Here is a 20,207-nt window from a genome sequence, read left to right on the forward strand (position 1 = left end):
TTATCGGCATTATCGTCTCTTCCGACCTTTTTCTCTTTCTGTTGATGACATGAATGAAAAAAGACTCAACTCCGGTGCTCTCCATTGACCCTCCCTTCCTCATTTCCTTAGTGTAAAGCCCAGCGCACACGACACGATCTTAGAACTGCCGGCCGATTTTCAAAACCTGACAGATCACACATTAGCCGACAGAAATCCTAGGTATTACAGTTCGATCGGGTTCGGTCCTGCCATGTGGTGTCCAACAATGGACACAAAATAATGGCTACAAGTCCAGTGAACTAATTTTAAAACCAGGCATTAATCAATGCTTTACTACAATCTACCTGCAATGCATGTGGCTAGTGTCAGCGTAAAGTCCTGACTGAATGAAAATCATTGTAACCTATTTATAATGAAAAGTTACCGGATTTATCAACTGCAGTAGCAATTTCGCTCCAACTCCTCCTCTTGTCATTTCTATATTCTTTGCATGTTGAATAAACATTAATGTTGTTTCCACGTATCATCTCCAATGTCAGCAGTGTCAGCTGTTTGGGATTCCCCTCTGTAATTTCCCCTCAGAAAACAGGGAGGGGAATCTGCTGGCTACCTGTCACATTCAACAGGCTGCGTTAAGATCCCAGTCGGGGAAAACCCCTGATTTAGATCGGAGCGGCAACCATGATCTACCATAACACACTACACAATCTTAGAAAGACCAAGTTCTAAGATTGTCATAAGGGGAAAAATAGGAGCAAAAAATCATGTAGTGTGAACTATTGCATCAGGTAGTCGAGGTGCCCATCTTCTCTATTTAAATCTAATTATTACTGAAGGGCAACATAATATACAGATTTTGTAATCTGCACTCTTTTGGTTAAATGCAGTATTTATTTCCAATTTGGCTTTATGTTGTTTAGTTTTTATTCAAGTACGTTTTTTATTAATAGAGACTGAGAATCCATTTTATTTTTGTTTTTGGTTGTTTTGTTTATTTTGTTTATCAGTTCCAGTGTTACACTTTATTTTCAAAAGAATATTTATCTATCTTTGGCAGGAAATTGCATGCATTATTACGTCATTTCCATTAAATCAGTGTAAAAAGGTCTTCAAACAATATTATCATTTATCGCAATAATTTTTGAGACAATTAATCGCTCAGCAAAATTTGCTATCGTGACAGGCCTATGTGCAAAACAGGCAACAGTGAAAATCTATTTTACATTTTTCTTTTACTTACAAATCATTTTACACCACTAGGTGGAAGCAAAGAGAGTCTGAGTGCTTTCTAATAATTCCTAACTCTCTCTCCCTGAGATGGCTTTATTCATTAACACCTAAAACAACACACACTGTTATGTGTATGGAAGTTAGAAGTGGCAGCACTTGTGGACTTTGAGCACACAATATGAGAAAACCCAGCTGAAGTCGATGAATGAGGTAGCAGACATACATTCTGAGGGAATTTACAACCATCTCGTTTGTCTTTTACTTGTTAAATATTACTAACTTCTTCCAGGTACATAGTTTTTGTCATGTTGTCCCTCTTTCATAATGACTTAATGTAGCAGCTGGTGATATAAACAGCAATTGTCTGTAAACTTAAGAAAATAAAAGGCATTTATGTTTTCAGTCACAAAAGACAAGGAACTGCAGATAAAGCAAATTATCTTCTAATGTGTGCAGTATCACATTGAACATTTGCCAAAAAATGCATTTTCTAACTTCATGGGAAAATAAAAAGAAGAAAGTTTGAAGGTACTTGTATAAGCTGTTCTCAATTACAGAGCTTCTCTCTTTGCACCACAACAAAAAGACACCGTCCAGGTCATAACGGTAATATGTACAAATATGATAAGAGGATATGGAAGTCAGAATAAATATGTGAGAATTTGGACATCCTAACAAGTTTGATGTGTTAATATGTTACAACATCATTTACTGGTTCACTCCAGGTTACAAATACCAGGAAAAAGTTAACTGAAAAGGAAGATGCTTTGAGAAAAATACACTTTGTGTCCTTTGTGAGACCAGTTGGCCAATACAGGAAGAATGATAGCACATAGGATCAGCGTTAATGGTTTTGTTATAATTTAAATCCATGCAAAATAAATTACAGTATCCAGGACCACTTAATGTTTATGGGGTTTGACTAACCAAAGTATCCGTGAAAGAACACAGCGACACACAGGAGAATGACGGCATTTGCATTGACAATGTTCCTCCAGAAAGGCTTCTCTGTTGTATCTGTTAGCTGCTTCTTCAGTTCTGCTTCCTCCTCTGGAGTAAGTTTTGGTGCCTTTTTGTTCTCCTCCAGGCCACAGAAGGACATTAGCATTTTCTTGAAGAAATTTGGCTTTTTCTTAGGTTCTGGAATAAAGGCAAAGAGATTTTTGTATCAAAATAAAGTCATGTGAAAAATACAGCTATCTTTAAAGCAACTTCAATCTTATGAAGTGTAAACTATGTGTTCTCTATACCTTTTACATCAATTTTACTGTCGTCGTCATCATGATCCCCAATCCAGTCATCCGGATCAATGTCCACTCTTTCCTCTGTACGGTTCCTCAGACTCCAGCACAATCGGTACAGCTGGGAAAATAACACAACATATTATGTGAGACAAACTTTAAAGAGCTCATAAAAATGCCCAACTATTGCAGCACAAATCATGTATGTTGTATAGGTTTAAAGCAGCAGGATGTAACTTTTATAAAACAGTCTGATTTTTATTAAAGCAGCAGGATGTAACTTTTATAAAACAGTCTGATATTTATTAAAGCAGCAGGATGTAACTTTACTAATCAGTCTGATTTATACTCTTGTCTGTTGACTGCTAGAGTTAGGCACCATCACCCCTCTTGACCCCACAAGGATAGACATATTGGATAATATGTTTATCCATCATATGTTTAATATCAGAGTTGGATGTTTTTTTTAATATTTGTTTTACTTCTTAAAACTATCACTATGTTGTGACAGTATGGTACGAGACACATGATATGTGAAAAAAGAACAAATACTCTGCTTTGTCAGAAGGAACTTCTCAGAGCCAAGAGGAGGGTCTTAGTGTTGTCAATCACTTCGTGTGCCCGCCCCTAACACACTCCCCCTTTCTCTCTGATGCACTAAAGCTTGTTCACCACAACAAAGACTGCATGAATGCTCAGGCTAGTTAGCATGGCCATCGATGATGGCAGATACATGGTTTTCATGAAACAGGAAGCTGTTGCACATTGAGCACCATGTACATGAGGATGATTGACGGTGCTTAGATCCTCCTCTTAGCTCTGATTGGTTGTTTCTGACTGGAAGAGGTGAATTTCTGCAGATGACAAGAGGAAGTTGATCTTTTCACAGATTGCCTGTCTCATATTATACTGTCACAACATGGTGACAGTTTTAACAAATGTAAAAAACATACTTTTATAAAAGTTACATACTGCAGCCTTCAGTGAACAAAGTCAACAAAGTAAGTGAAGTGCGTTTTAGCAACTGGAGATTGCTGCAATTGATATAAACATGAATTCTTCTGTAAATGCATTTTGTCTTTTGATTGGTGTAATAAAGAAAATCTTGAAGTTCATGGAGACTCTATAAATTAGCAAAAAAGTCTTCAAAGTACAGTATTCTTAGCTGCTAACTTCTTCACCATCTTGAACTTCACTCAGAAACTGCATACTAAGATTTTATTTTACTCTATTATTTTACTTTAACAAGAATTTGGATATAATGTAATCATAAGCAGAAAAAAAATTAAAAGGGTTTGTGCAGGAAGTTCATATTCCCTTTCTGCTGATTGAGGTTCACAGTGGATAGTCTTCCTGTGAACAATTACTGATTTGGAAAGTTACAGATTAAGCTACTCTTATCACAAAGCTGTCCCGTACATGCTTGTCATCGATGGGCTTGGTCATTAGGGAGATTCCAAGTATGAGGATGCAAGAGACAAGGAACAGGATCATCCCAAAGTAGAGGTAGTGCACTCCACAGATGATGGTAGGACAGTCACTCGGGTTAACACAGCTCCCTGTCCCATAGATAAACTCTGTGATCATCCTGGTTAATCCTATTACTAGGCCAATTGTGAGTCCGAAAAAGGCGCCCTGTAAAAAGAAGAAAGAAAGAAGGAAAGAAGACACACTATTAAAACAATAATCTACCTACTGATGTCTAGCTTAAATCAATACAACTCTGTAATGGTATGCTGCATCAATAAATTTGGCTTCACAACAAAGCTAAAACAGGTAAGACATCTAATTCTGTCAAAAGATAACAAAAATCCTCCTTCAACATAACCCTCCCAAATAACGTTACATCATCTTTGGTTGATGTGACAGAAACTAAAAATACATTTTCTTTATAACAAAACAGATTTTTTGAAGATATAAATTACAGTATCAATAAATCACTTCTGGATGACTGGTGAGGGTCCACAGCCTTAAAACTGAGTAAATAACAAACCCAATAGGACCCATAGTTTGTTACCTGATGGCCACTTTGGAACGAAAACTACCATATCTTCTTATTTTTTCTATATGAGGAGGCTAAAAAAGTGATTCATTGGTTTTCTCTCTTAAAGACTAGAACCACTATCCAGCTCTGTTACACCACAGCTACAATTCTTCTCACAGCATTAAACAGGCATTTCAACCATTGCAGGTCCATGATGTGCAGAGCCTTTCTAATAAGAAGGTTTTTAACAACCTCAGTCATGGTGACTGACTGTTCTTCTCCAAGTCTCAAGAGGCTGCCTTCTTTGTCCAGATGACTAAATTCAAGGGATCAATAAAGTGCTTTTTCTATCAAGTGGTAATATCCTCAGTTCATGCAACTATAAGATCAACTGTAAACTAAAATGAAACTCACAGTTTCATTAACTCGTTTACAGAACATGCCCAGCATGAAGACAGCGGCCACAGGTGGAGTGAGATAGCTGGTGATTGACTGCATGTAGTCATAGAGCTGACCACTCTGGGCTGACTGCACTATAGGAATCCAGGCAATGCTTATTCCAATAAGGATCACAATGAACACCCTGAAAGGTGGAATAGACAAAGAGTCATGGCTAAAGTCAAGCATACAAACAGTAATCATATTAGAATCAAGCGAAAACGGTTTTACCTGCCAGCAATCATCAGTTCCCTTTCTTTGGCATGAGGACGGACCTTAGTATAAATGTCCATGGTGAAGAGAGTACTAGCACTGTTAAATATTGAAGTAAGGGAGCTCATTAGAGAGGCCATCATCACTGACAGCATCAAACCCCTCAGACCTGAAGAGAGATAGACAAAGGTTAAAGAAGACATAAAGACACAAATGTGTTGATTCAAATTTTAAGACAATGTTGTTGATTTGCTCACCATTTGGCATAAGATCCACAACCAGTTTGGGATAGGCAATGTTGGTGCATCCAACTTCAGCTCCACAGTATTTATTACATTCTTCCGGGATCACACATGCCACCACATCTGAATGTTTTAAGAAATTGTTTAGACTTTATTGTTGTTTTACAACAGATTTTTGCCTCAAGACAACAGAACTTGGAAACATCAAAACACGCACCAGGATACAAGATCCTGCTTATCATTCCAGGAAAAACCATGAGAAACATGGGCAGCAGCTTCAAGTAACCACACAAAATGCAACCTGCTTTCACATGAGAGAGATTCTTGGCTGAGAGGCAACGCTGGACAATCACCTGCACAAAAAGATGGACAAAAGATTTAACATATAGGTGTTAAATACTTAATACTTCTACTGTATCAAGAAAAATATTAGAAGGTTTTAGCAGAGCTGTTGCTGCTTTATGTCATTTAAATTTCCTCACTCAGAAAATCTCTAAAGTAATATCAATAAATTGAAAATGGTTGTGGTGGATGTGCCTGAATATGAATAACTATTTCGGTGCATGCAACTTTAAGTGAGCAGATAAAGCACAAACATATTGGTGATTTCAATTTAAGGCAAATGGGGCTTTTGAGATGAATCATTTTAACTGAGCCATATATTAATAAATGGCAATGTTGGAAAACAAAAGCTAAGTAGAAGTATGACTCATAGTAATATTAGGGTAACGACTATTACATGCAATTACATGCACTGGACATTCCTCATCTTTTGTTAAAAAAAAACAACATGGCAGACGTGACTGTTGACAGTCTTTAGATTAGATCATACAGTATGTCCATTTACCAACACTTTAGACACATTTAGCATAGCTTGTCGTGCACATTACATAGCAACAGAACATAAACATCATTCTCTATGACTAACATTATTTCAATAACAGCTAACCAACAGAGACGCACACAAGTACTTTCTCTCATTTGAAAATCGGTCAAATTTGCTCTGTTTTACATTTACTGTTGGTGTTAAAGTAAAAAAAAAGATACCAGTATTCATTTGTGAACTGAAGAATTTGTGTCTAGGCAACTACAGGTCCAAGAAATCTCAGGAGGTTAGCAAAATATTTGTAAAGTAATTGCAATTCAGCTCATAGATCACTCTTTTACTCCAAAGGGCTGTTATATGACATGGCTCTTCACTATCAGCTGGCAACCTTAGACCGCCTCAGTGATTCTGTCCAAAACAGGCGAGATAAAAGAGCGTGAATGCGCATACGGTTATGTAAAAATCAACTGGATGAGTTTATGGCCTTAGATTGTTTCTGGTATTCAGTAAAACCTTTTTGCTGAGTCAGTGGAAGTAAAGCATCCACACAGTCAAATGTACTGATTGTATTTTTACTGACCTGATCAGCACACCAGTACCAGGTGGCCTGGATGGTGAGTCCAAACACCATGCCAGGCCAAGGCAGGTCTCCTGTTATTGGATCTCTAAAAAGATGGAAGGCGTCTTTCCGAGGCTCGTAGCACTCTGCACTGATGTTAGTGGTGTTTGTGGGAACTGCAGTCATGTAGTGTGTCTCGAAATTTTCATAGCCCCCCACTTTATTGAAAGCTGAGGGTAGACAGGGAGAGATGGTTAGACTATGAAACAATAAAACAAATCAATAGTGCAAGATAAAATGATAAATAAGGATTATTGCTTATTACCAAAACCCATGAGAATGAAAGATCCAATAAGCATGATGATCGTCTGTAAGGCGTCTGTATATATCACTGCAGCCAGTCCACCTAAGATAAAACATGGCATTAGCAATATGTAACATTTTTTATTCAGAAGCGTAGACAGTAACATGTGCACTAGAGAGAATAGGATTGTCTTGTTTTTATGCAAGTGTTCCTTTCCCGCTTGTTTTGTAAAAGTTATGTGAAGGTATGTGTGGATTATTGCAGAACAGCAATTGTTAGAGGGCTATTTGAGTCTTATTGTAGTCCATGGGCAATTAACCACAAACTCACCACAAATATACAAGCCAGGAAAGGAGGAGTTTTCTTTTTACATGTGTTTTTTGATCTACCCAGTGCATTCAGCCTTGAGAAGACTTTACCCTCACTCAGGGTGTCTTTTACATAGATAAGACTTTTTGTAGGCTAGGTTTATGAGGAAAATGTTGATCTCCAAACAGGAAGTGAATTTCTTCCTGAGGATGCACCTGTGACGGTGTACAGCGCAGTAATCGCCAATAGAGCGATAACAGCAACGTAGATGTTCAGTCCAAGAGCCTGCTGGATGAAAATGCCACCAGAGAACATGTCGGCCTGGGAGGAGACAGAAAGGATCTTTTACTTTAATTTGTTAAATGCATTGTTGAAAGTTTCAAAGATTAGAAAAAGAAAAAAAACATACAGAGATCTTTGTGAAGACGTAGAGGAAGAGGGAGAGCACAGAGAGATAAATACGAATGCGCTGTCCTCCGAACCTCTTCTTCAGGTACTCAGGCATGGTGATCACCTTGACAAATTTGATGATATTTTGCGTTATCAGGGCACAATGACTGTAATGGGTGCATTTTTCAACAGAAAATACATATGCTGCTTACCCCAGCTTTGATGTAGATCGGCACAAAGAGATATCCCAGAATAACGACAACAATAATAGCCTGGAACAAACAAAACATGGCAAAACATTGAAACTAACTACTAAAATATTAAACATTAAAAGAATTTTTAATTTTCAATTTTTTTGCATCATGAGATCTTGAATTTCCTATTTGGAAAACAGACCACAAATACTGACGTTCCACTCAAATCCACCAACGGCAATTCCAGCAGCTGCAGCAGTACCAGCAATCCCTACAAAGTGGCCGCTGCCAATGTTGCTGGCAAAGAGCGATGCTCCGATCTGTAAAAACGAAATATCTGTTTAATTTACAAAGGGGTCCCAAAACAATCAATAAATACCAGATGATTTGCTCTGCTGATAAACACATTTGGAACATTCTCTGTCTTTAAGGCCCAGAAAAGATGATTCGACATCTCATTCAGGACAGGTTTAATGCAAGGAATGCAAAAGTTGTAGCTCATGTCCTGGATGAGACTGTGTGTGGAGGCTCTTGAGACTCTAACTCTGACCACAGCCCACATCTTATGAATCTCCGAATAAAAAAGATTGAAAGGGCTCTGCTTGTCAGTCCTGTTGCTGTGGAAAAATCGTTTTCTATGTCACTTTTTCCTTCTAGTCAATTTTCTATTAACCTGTTTGGATACAGTCCTTTGTGAACACTCAGCTTCTTTAGCATTAACTTTTTGTGACTTCCCTGACTGATATTGTGCTAGACATCTGTCAAATCAGCAATCCTCCATAAGATTGTGTAGGCCTTAACTTGGCCAAACCATTTCTTGTTGGTGTTATTTCTTTCTCATTTTGTGGGAGGCATGGGTAGTTCGTTTATCATTACTAAAATCATCATAATGAACCCTATTCACTAACATATATACATAGTATGCAGTAAGTTTTTTAATTTGATTATTGAATACAATTAACTTTTTGATTATGTTGCAATATTCAACTCCTCTAAAATGTGACAATAAAAAACTTCACCTCATTATGTTTTATAGATGGGAGATCATTGCCTTTCTTATGAGGTTAAAAGTTAACTCGGGAGTAGACAAGATCGACTGAACCACCTCATTTACAGCGTTGTTTAATTTGGTCATGTTTACAGGAATGTATTCTTTTTTCTGATGTCTTTGGTCTCATCTGTTAGTTTTTACAAAAGTCTCATGGTTCCACTCTTGTTACCACTTTGCAAACCTGGTTTTTCAGTGTTCAGCATTCTCCTGCAAGCCTGTCCTAACAAGCCAAGCTTCAGTCGTTGTTTTTTGTTTTTTATATTTTTCCTTTTTTATTATTTCTTCTGACTAATTCTTCTATTTATGGCTTCAATTCATATTTACCATGTTGGGGCCTGTGAAGCCACAGATTCAGCTTCATTTCAACAGTCTCTAGCCTATTTTGAACAAAAACAAAAAATTGGATTTTTGCTTCTTCTTTCCCATCCAATCCAATCTAACGTGTATGTGACCAACATGTCACTCCTGGTAAGAAGAGTGAACTTCTTTTTAATCATACCTATTTTTCATCACAACTGTAATCGTTCTCAAGGCTGAGAACTAGCAAAATAGCAAAAGAACAAAACATGTTTCTCATTTGTTGTCAGATACCCACTGGCCACCACACCATACTCCTCCCTGCGAGGAAAAAGCCACCCACAGTGGATCGATTGGTGCGGACCATAGCCTGCAACAGGACAAGGAAATACATAAACTTTTGCAAAACAAGCTTATATATTTTAGCTCTAAGTTAGTGTTCTATACACTGAGCAGCACAGAACACCAGGAGTAGTATACAGGTTAGCCATGACACTCCTTTATGATCCATTATTGTGCAAAAAAATTGTTTAATCTGTTTTTTTACCTAAAGCAGCAACAAAAAAAGCATTACATTTTTGTAGCAGTTTGCTTAAGTAATTTACAACTCATAGCTACACAATTGTAAATAAATCATGTAAACAGACTTTCAACAAGTTGACAGTTTGCAACACTTACAATAATTCCCACAGCCAAGACAACCAGAAAGTAGATGACAATAACAGAGATGTCAGCTGCATTGTTGATGCGGGTGGTGGGAGATTGACTCCTTTGGTTTTCTAAGGAGCGGGAGAATCCAAAATATTCCCAGGCCATTTTGCTCAGAGTGGAAGTGTTGGATAGGAAAGCTGTAGCAATGAGTCCACTGTGACTGAAGCACACTATCAACACTTAGCTTTATATCTTCTGTTTGTGTGTGGGGCAGAAAGAGGGAGGGGAAAGGGCTGGTTAATAGTGTATGTGGAGAAAGGTGGATGGAAAGGGGATGTATGTGAAAACAGAGCTTTACTTTCAGGCCGTTTTGTTATAAATATTAATGCAGCAAAAGGTGTAAACCTTTTGGAAATGATAAGGCTAATCATCAATCTTCAAGGGAGGAACAGCCACTGTTGTTCCTCTAACAATGATTCTTGCAGATGTCTGGCTATCAAATCACTGTTGTTCATCTTTAACATAAAACATATATATAGTATAAGTTTAGTTATATACAATATGAATATACAGCAAATGTTAACTTTAACTTTTCTACGTAAAACAATCAAAAAGGAGCAGGAAGCAGTGATTCCACAAATCTTGTGACTTTCTACTCAGATAGATGCTGATGTAAAATTTTTCACTTTAATAAGATGTTTCTTTATGATTACCGTACATTATTTCTTACAGTGCTGAGTGTAGAGACAGTCTTTTTGTGATTTTCAGCTGATTGTGTAAGTTCTTTTAACAGCCAAAAATTCTCCAGAAAATTTATGGAAGGAATCTACTGATGATCTAACTCAATATATAATGTTGCACATTAATACTATTGACATAATTCACTGATTCAATGTAACAATTTTGCATCTGTATACAAAGGTGAATGAAGAAATGTGCCAAAGACCAACTAATATGTTGAAATAAAAATATTTAATAACTCTTATTTATGGTTCAAAGAAAGATGTTGTCCATAATTAAAAAATTCTCAGTTATATAAAATATTTATTACTCCCTGACACCTCTGGGCTCTGCCAAAAAAGATTGTGTATTTTATTGTGGAAATATATAACAAACAAATAGCACCTAGTATCACCTTCAAACCATAGTATGAACATCAAATGTTCTTGATAATCATTTATTTTTATCTGTGTGTTAATAATTAGCTCGTGGAAAAGACGAGATAGATAAGATACAAAAAGAAAGAGAAAACCCTTCCAGCCGATATGCATAATGAGATGCTAAGTATTACATTTAAAGTATTGAGACTTTTAATACTTTTAATTAAAGTTAAATAGCAATTCAAATATTTGTTTGGTTTTGTGTAATGAGAATTAATTGAATATCACCCTTTTATTTGCTCAATCTGTAAATAATTACAATTTGAAAATTTGCAGTAAATTTGCGGATTCTCATAAACAGACATTATGGTCCTTAAATGGCCATTATGATCCTCATCTTTTTATAGACAATGCTAAAGACAATAAGACATGTAAACCAATTCTATGGGACTGTCTCAAAGCCTTGACATATAAAGTGAAGTGTTTATGCAACTCATGACAAAAGCTTTTAAATCCCTTACTTCTTGTAGGCATCCTCTCTTATAAAACTTTTTTTGCTCCCTCTTTCTCTGAAGTTGTTTTATTGTTTCTTTCAAAGAAGTTTTATGATCTGAACTTTAAAAAAATCAAAGGTTATATCAGAACAATCTTATCAACTTCGTCTGTTATTCTTGATGTATTTAATCATCAACTAAAGTGCATTTCAAGCTGCTTTTCAGGTTCTTGTCTAACTTTTTAGCAATATTTTCTAATAACAGTAAATAATTACTCCAGATTTATTAACCGACTCAAATACTGCACTGTTGACTTTGTAAGATTGTGCTGGATTTTAATTTTGCTACAAGAACTGAATAAATATGCATGCCACATTTTTCAGATTTTTCTGATCCATGTATGTTTTTCCTTCCACTTTTAGAGTTATACATAACTTTGTGTTGGTCCATCACATAAAATTTCAATACATTACCAGAATATTTGTTGTAATATGTGGGGGGCCAGTTGCTGGGGACTTTAGATCAAGGACCCCCCCTCCGACCCCTTCAATTAAAATATGATTCTATTCTCTTTCCTATTAATATTTTGTTTTGTTATTAAAAAGCACTGTGTTTCATTGTCCATGTTAAGCTGAATATTCATATATATATGTTGGTAACTATTCTGGCTGAGAGTGAAATGAGTTTAGAAAGGCATCAGTTTTGAACAGGCGCTTAGGACAGCCTTGGGTCCTAAATCTCTGTGTTGAAGAAGCTCAGTAGAACATAGCAGCCATAGTGTGACGCATGTCGGATTTATGAATGTTGTTTGTGTTTTCAGGTAAGCCGAAATAGTGAAAAAGTTACCAAAAGGTAACTCTCTCCCTGATTTTAAACACCTGGATCAAATGATGGTTCATTAGAAAGCCTACGAAGAACATTGACATGCTGAAAAGGTTGTTGGTAGTACCAGTGAGAGAGAGACATGCAGGATGCTGGCCCTCGAAGACCGAGTTTGGTTACCCCTGCCTTAAGGGCCTAACTCAACTTGTCATTGTGATTGCTGGTTATTTATGCAAACTCTGGAATGTGGAACTCTCATAAATATTAGCTATAGCCTATCTCATTAACAAAACAAGACAAGTGTGAAACATAATTCGTTGCCAGATCTTAGTTTAGACCGTAGGGCTGCTCGGTGGTGCACCTTTTGTTGTCCCTGTGCATTGAAGCAAGAAGGTCCTGGCTTTGAATCCTGACTAGGGCGTTTTTGAATTGAGCGTCCATGTTCCATGCCCGTGTTCACTCCGACTTCCTTCCACTGTCCAAAATACGTACGTTAATCTTATTTTCCTTATAAATGAATGTGTGACTGCTTTGATTTAGCTCGCATCTTGCCCAAATAGTTGCAGACTGGATAGATATTTTCTTTAACTTTAAAATTGTCTTAGTAGGTCAACAGGAATCAAGCTGGAGACAAAATATGCTAAATATACATAAAGATTATAGGTTGCCTGGTTATATCAGGATGTCTCTCCTATAATTTAGGAGATAAATACTAAATTTACTGTTGTTCAGAGGATGTTATCTAGGAAGTAAGGCTTACTTTTAACCCCCATCTCTTCTTTACCATCTTCATTAGCTTATACTTGTGTCTGGAACTCAGATTATACAAATGTATGAGTAAAATATTCCTGTAAAGACATTCACAATAAAAGCAAAAAAAAAAAAAAAGAGAACAATTCTAAAAAAATATCTAGAAATTTGTCATGAAATTATGCAAGAGTGAAAACAAGTAGAGTGAAAACAAAACACATTTTTCTACGATGAAATGTCTACTGACCATCTTAAGCATGTGTATCAAGACATAGCAATCTTTGTGAAAAAAAATGTGATAATTTTACTATTTAATATGACTCTAGGGTAAATTATAAAGCAGCGCTTCACCTTCTGGCTGAAGGAGGTTTCTTGCACAAGACAGACAAAGTTTGTCACATATCTATTAAAGAACTGATGAATGCCTGGCTACCTCAGCATACAACCCCACAAATTAACCAGAAAACAAAATCTTTTTATACTTCAGCTACATATACATAATATTTCTCAGTTTTAGTTTTTTATGGATTTAATAAACTTTTAAATAAATTGGATTGCAGAGCTTTTCTTTCTCCTGAAAACATTTTGGTCTATTAATGTTTTGATTCTTTAGGAACCCATGATGAAAAACCATGTATAATTTATTCCATTAACTAGAAATAAAAAAAACATTTTTCTTTTTTTGGGGGAGGCGTTGAGAACAAATTGATAGATTATAATATTGTGGTTTAGTCATTTAAAAAATCAGCAGTGCTGTTTGTCAGTACAAATTGTAGCATCCAGGGCTAGACTAAAGAAAATGTTAGATATGTGTTTATAATATATGCTCCATTTAATTTGTTTGGATTGAAAAACATGGAATAGCAAATGCCAATGTTGTTATTGGCATTTAATAACATTTAAACCATTTTGACATTAAAGACTGGTAAACTCCTTTATGAGGTTTGATTCAATTTGAGACAGAAACCTTTTCAAATTTTGATTAGATTCATAAGTAAGTATCCTGACTTTTAAATAGTTTTTTGCTGTATAACGTCGTATATATTCTGATAGCTATTCTTTGTTTTGAGTTGTCATCTTTTATTTGTTTTCATTTTGAACCACTTTGAGATTTTTGACCTGTAAAAGCTGCTGTGTAGAAAAACAAGTTTACTTACTCACTTAGGAATATCTCGAAGTCTGAAAAGAATATCTTCTCTTAATTAGCTTCTTTCATCTCTGTATCTCCTGATTTGATTTCAAAAGACCTCACAAATGCCTCACAACTGCCAACACTGAAGAGTGTTGTTGGTTCTATGAAGCCATCAGTGACTGGAAGGATATCAGATTTTTGTGTTTTGTTGTTATTATTATTGAGGTCAGATTGGATCAAATGGTTGCATGTCTATATGTTAAGTGGATGAATACAAATAGTTTGTTAAAATAAATTGATTGTGATTATGCCTAATATTTTGTTAATAAAGTCACCAGACAGCTTGGGAACCCATTGAGTCAGAGAGAGACGAAGCAGCTAAAATTCCCCAATAATTTGGTTACGGTGGTATGAAAATGACTGATGATTGATGGAGGCAGCTTGCTGATGGGTCCGCTTCAGAGCTGCTTCCTCCTAGTCGATGAAGGATTATATAAAGAGCTCATCTCTGTACATCCTGTAAATGGCTCCCCAGTGTTTTACTGCGTCCACACCATGGTGGGTCATCTTCCAGCAAGAGGAATTATTACTAATGAAATCACTTCAGGCATTTGACCTCGACAAGAAGGAGGAGGAATTGACCACAGAGATGTCGGAGGAGTCACTCTCAGCTGCAGATTCCTTTTACAATTAAAGACACACAGAGTTGCATTCACACACACATGCACACGTCCATCCTAGAACATTCTTACCCTCGGACAACTCCATCATGTACAGAGCACCACCCTTTTACATTCCTCCAGAGACAAACAATCTGATAACAAACTGATGGGAGACGATAAAAAATGAGTATTTTTAAAGGCGCCCAGCATGTGATGGAGCGGAGGAAACACACCAAGCAGCATTCTTTTTGATAAAGAAAACACCACACATGTTCCCTAGAGACTTTCACACGCATTCACTCACATTCACAGCTCTGCCCCGGTCAGCTCTATCACACAAGACGGAGTCCACCTGTGTGGATGGGAGCCTGTGTCAGGGCACCATGTTCTGAATGAGTCATTGATAGGAGTGTGCATGAGTATGTAGTCTCCCTGTCAATCAATTATCCACAGAAAACTGTGTTTGTTGTTTTTTTTATCACAGTGTCATCCTGGATGGAGCGGAGGATATGGGTATTTATGCCCCCGATGCAAGATGCCTGCATTATGCCAAGATTGTTAGCTATGAGGACATTTGAATTTGTTCTCAAACAGTTTTCTGGGGAAGACAAAAATGTCAACAAATCTCTTCTCTGACCTACAGTATGTGAGCTATAATGCTGCGTGTTGGCATTATGTAACATGTAATGACCTTAGTGTGGTGGGATGGTGTTCCACCCTCCCAACTATGTGCACCAGGTGTAGCAAGAAGCGCGCAGTTGATTGGTGGGCGGGGCAGATGGCTTTATAGCTGAGCAGGCCGCTGCAAGGTGCATGTATCTTTGTTTCCCCTACTACATGTCGGCTGCCCAAGTGGCTGGTGTGCTTGATCCGCTCATCTGAATCGTAAGTACCATTTGTACCATCTGTGGCTGGGATTGTGGTTAGGTTTTGGTGCTATACCTGCTGTGCGTTTCTGCAGCGTTGCTCGGCTGGCGTTAGCGGCTCCAGCTGGAGGTTGTTGCGGCGTGCGGCTTCCATCTAGCCCTCGCCTGCTGATCCGCTCTCTCCCTGTGTCGGCTGTGCTACCACTCCTGGGTAAGCTACCTGTTTAGATTTAAATTTACTTTACCTGAATCCACAGGTTTTCTAATGAGTTTTTTGATTTAGGATTGTCTTGGAGTTGCAGTACTTGGACACTCTGCTGTCTTGTTTTGCCGGTATTGGTTTGGGCCGCTCTGAAGGGAACCTGTTGCTGCTCGGACAGGCTGAGCGAGCGGGGCAGGACTCCTCTGGCCCCATTCGAAAGGCATTGAAATTGGACAACACAATTTGTTCCACCGTCTGAAGTACTTGTGTTTTTTTCCTTTTACAGTTTGTTTGCTTATTACTGAAATTACTAATGAGTTTGGTTTCTTTTGTTTTGATTTACTAATTTGTTTTTGTTTGCATTGCATGTTTTGTTTGTTCATTTATTTTTTTGGAATAATTCAAATTGTCCCTTATGATAGGTTTATTGTAATTCCTATCTAGCAAGGATTCAGACCAGTCGTGATTGTCTTTTCTGCAGAATAGGAGGGAAGATCCGAGACGCGACAAATCGCTGTAAAACACTGTCTGGGATCAACTCTCGTCTTCAGGAACCTGTTTTAAATACCTGTGCACATTTAAAAAGAGACATCTCAAACTTATGTTAGAATCTAACACCTTATTTCACATGATCCCTTTCTTTTCAGGGACAGAGTAGTAGGCCCGGAGCCATGTTTTTAAAAAGAAATGTTTTAATGAAATGGTTTAAATAAAATATTGTGGACTATTCCATGTTCTGGTGCATCTTGTTTAAAAAGACCCCCCCTGCTGGTCACATTAGCAGGATAAATCCCATGATTTACTTCATGTTTTTCCATCACTGGATATAACTAAAGTCCGATGATGAACAGGACTGACTTTATGCTAAAGTTGTATAACCCTTTGCCCTCTTGCCGATTTTTCACACTTCCACTGTATAATGCCGTCCAATGTTTATGTTTTTATCTTGCCGAGGTGTTGATTTGAATAACAGTCTGCTGTCATTCATGGCAGCAGACATCGGCCATTTTGCCTCTCAATTCATTAAAGCCAATTGCTCTTTGTTCTCGCCTGTGTTGTTCCCACGCCAACATGGCAGAGCTGCACATGCTGCTAAAAAAAATAAAAGCATGAACAACGCATCCCTCTTCCTGACACAGACCTCATTGAAGATTTATGAGGAAAAGTGCCCAGGCTTTTCAATAACGGCCGCGGCTCGATCGATGAGGGCAAATAATTAAGGATGTCTCATGCAATTTTAAAGTGGACGGCATTTGTGAGACTTTGCAGATGCAAACTGCTCGGGTCTTTAGGCAACGAAGCAGCTGCTGCCGCACACGGCTTTGCACAAATGGGAGGGGTGCAGTTTGGATGAAGCAGCAGTTATGCAATAGCAGCGTGGTGCACAGGGCGCTCTCACTGCAGCGCCGATGCTTGGCCATTATGGAGATGCATCTGTGCCTGCTGACAAATACAGAAGAGACTATTGCTTCCCCCCCCAATTCTCCTATCTGCCTGGGCAGACATCTGGAAAATGTCACAGTAGCCCACAGGAAACCCTCTACACATTATCTACAACCAAATTCACACATGAGCTACCTCAAGTCATCGTTTCCGTCTGATAGGTTTTTCATCTCTGCCGATAAGAAGCTGTGGCTCGGTGGGCGTGATTGGTTTGTCTTCAGTTTTACATCAGCGTGTGAACATAATGCCTTCGACCCAGATCGACATGATGAAACATCTGAGCAAAACATGGCAATGACAAACCAAAACAAAACACAAGCCTCCTTCTTTCCCATGTTTGTACACATCTTCACATTGATGTAAAGCTTTGTCTCATTCTCACCTGTCCGCTTTACGTGGTTGTCATAGTCCAGTCGTTTGCTGCCTCAACAAGCTGTTTGTGTTGGATGACAAACTGCTTTGCCTTCTTTGTTGCCTGGGTGAGGATGCTGTCTTCCTCTCTCCTGTCCATCTCTGTTCTCAGAGTATCAACAACCTGGAGGAAATGTTAAGATGGAGGAAGCTGTTGCAAGGTGGACACATCAGTCTGCTTTCATCAAGCTCAGCATCATCGGCTCTCTGGTCTCGTTCTCCTTCACTCTTCCGGTCTTTTTCCTTCAAGTTGGAGCTGAAATCTCTCCTTTTCTCCATCCCAGTTTGTCTGCTTCTACTCACACATCATTTATCTTATTCTGTGCAGAGACCCAAGCTTCTTCTATGTCTCAAATGTCGCCCCAGTATGTCCTCTTTTCTTTTCACTGCCTCCTTCTCATCTTCAGGTGAGCCTCTGTCTTCTCCTTCTCTCCCTCTCCCCTGCTGTCATCCCTCAGCTGGCGTTCATTACTGCTCTTTCTCCTGCACAGTCCGCTCAGTCACACATGCGCAGTGTTCTCACACACGCATACATGCGCACGCACACACACACAGACACACACACAGTGCTCCGTCTCCTCTGTGCTTCTGGCTCAGTCCTTATTCATGTAGTTTATTCTGCCTGCCTGCCCCCTCCTGCCTGCCTCTCTCTTTTTCTCACTGCAGTGCCTCTGCAGGCGGGATCACGTTTGCTCGTTGCCAGAGAAAATACTTCAGCCAATCAGGATGGTACTCCCCACCCCCATCTAAACACACAAATGCATACACACACACAAACCCTTTCTGAGATGCAAAAAGAAACCAAAAGCAATGAATCATACTTTATATGCTGGCATATGGTAAAGCAGCACCAGCCAGGCACACGGAGAGCTTGTGAGGCTTAGATAGGAGACACATAAGCTTACCACCTAATGGGGTTTGTATCAGACTGGATACATTGAAAAACAGACCCAGCATCTCCATCACAGACAGCATTTATCTTTCCTAAAGCCTGAAACATAATTTCTCAAAAACCTCAAACCAGCACCCTAAGCTCTTCTCGCAGATCCAAACATGCAGGGATGTTGCATGTCTCAGCCTTTCGTTCCAAAAAAGCCAAAAATTCCAATAAAGGCTGTGGGTGAGAACAAGTGGTTTTGGATTTGTCCACACTTCCGAATTGATTCATTTATTGTAAATGTAGAGATAAAATAATTACCAAAAAAGGTCTTGTAACTTAGTCGAAACGAAAAATAATCTCAATTTAATGTTTGAAGTTATAAAAAGGTGTAAACAAGTGCAAACAAGTGGTCAAAAAATCATTTTACAACACCTCCCGTCCACACCAGACATTTACCAAACAATCCACCTCTACCAAGCACCCAGTGTGTTCTTAATTACTCAAATTAATGGGAGGATCTAACAATCAACAACTTAATCTAAACAATTCCAAATATAAAAATTACAAATTTTGATTCTAAATTAACTTAAATATATTCTAACTACCCAAAGAACAAAACAAAATTGGTAGAAATTATAAACTACAAAACTTTAGCATAAATGGCCACAACATTGCATAACGAGGATTTTGTTACGTTTTGTATCCGCTCAAGAAGCTTTGACACCGACAGAACAAATAATCCCGAGATCAAAGCGCAACAAAAACAAAGCAGAATTAAAACATATGAACATCCGTTGCATAATGTCATGAGCGACTGGAAAACTGAGCATCAGTTCAGAGTTTCAGCAGTCAGTACAATGAATTGGTTCTATAAGTTGCTAAGATGTTATGGGGGAAGGGACACAGCACACACTCATCATTGCTGTAGCATGCTGAAGGTTTCTCAAATTATTTTTAGTGAGAATTTCTTTAGTATCACATTTTTTCTGTTTTTAGTAATGTGGTTGTTCTTATTATTATTATCAGCATCACATCAGATACAGCATTTCTCCTCAGTGTGGGGCAACAGTTAACACTTTTCTTACCCACAAATCTTAATCATTAAATGTTTTGTAGGAAGAAATTTTCTCTGCATTGTATTTATAGGATATACTGACCCTGCGTGGATAAATTGCTGTAGTCAGGGCTTTCTGATGGACATTCCTAAACATTGTGCATTTAACAGACCAAATTCATCCAAGGCTTTAACTTCCTAAATTACATGAGTTGCACAAGTACTACCTGAAGTATAACATCACATTTTGTGTCATCAGGCCACAAAATATGTGTCCAGTAAAAAGAACATTACTGCTGAGTGCATTTGTAAAGTGTAATCTGGCTTTCTATATTATTTTTGGGATAATCTGGACTTCCACCCCACATTGTTTCAGGACTCTTTTAATTATCTGTAGAGACACATTCTCACCAGCTTTGTTACCACATGAAATTCGGCCAACAACATCATCCTTCTGCCAGAAAGAATTAGGTCTAGAAG

The 20,207-nt window shown here is 38.0% G+C and overlaps 1 protein-coding gene across 3 annotated transcripts; it reads right to left on the reverse strand.

The window, feature by feature from the left end:
* Positions 1–1,195: 1,195 nt before the first annotated feature.
* Positions 1,196–18,345, reverse strand: LOC102226207 (sodium/glucose cotransporter 1-like). 3 transcript variants are annotated; one of them, XM_023338372.1, is made up of 15 exons: positions 17,765–18,345; positions 9,559–9,630; positions 8,128–8,232; positions 7,931–7,990; positions 7,738–7,842; positions 7,544–7,649; positions 7,041–7,121; positions 6,737–6,945; positions 5,548–5,683; positions 5,346–5,453; positions 5,107–5,257; positions 4,852–5,020; positions 3,873–4,088; positions 2,463–2,574; positions 1,196–2,352 (listed from the first exon to the last, which is right to left on the reverse strand). In XM_023338372.1, the coding sequence occupies exons 2-15, from the start codon at positions 9,625–9,627 to the stop codon at positions 2,135–2,137; spliced, it is 1,845 nt and encodes a 614-aa protein (XP_023194140.1). In that variant the 5' UTR covers positions 9,628–9,630; positions 17,765–18,345; the 3' UTR covers positions 1,196–2,134. The 3 variants fall into 3 exon arrangements, with proteins under 3 accessions (XP_023194140.1, XP_023194139.1, XP_023194141.1); XM_023338371.1 differs by lacking the exon at positions 17,765–18,345 and adding an exon at positions 9,939–10,178; XM_023338373.1 differs by lacking the exons at positions 9,559–9,630; positions 17,765–18,345 and having other exon boundaries at positions 8,115–8,141.
* Positions 18,346–20,207: the final 1,862 nt, after the last annotated feature.

The sequence above is a fragment of the Xiphophorus maculatus genome, chromosome 8 (genome assembly GCF_002775205.1).
Source record: "Xiphophorus maculatus strain JP 163 A chromosome 8, X_maculatus-5.0-male, whole genome shotgun sequence".
Taxonomy (NCBI): Eukaryota; Metazoa; Chordata; class Actinopteri; order Cyprinodontiformes; family Poeciliidae; genus Xiphophorus; species Xiphophorus maculatus.

Bases quoted from the DNA above. Each gene is read 5' to 3' on its own strand.
- LOC102226207 (XM_023338371.1), bottom strand. From the start codon at position 10,076: ATGGCCTGGGAATATTTTGGATTCTCCCGCTCCTTAGAAAACCAAAGG. The intron at 8,233-9,558 runs GTGGGTATCTGA...TCGTTTTTACAG, and splicing joins GGAGTATGGTGTGGTGGCCA to ATCGGAGCATCGCTCTTTGC. The intron at 7,650-7,737 runs GTATGTTTTTTT...GTCTCCTCCCAG, and splicing joins ACGTCTTCACAAAGATCTCT to GCCGACATGTTCTCTGGTGG.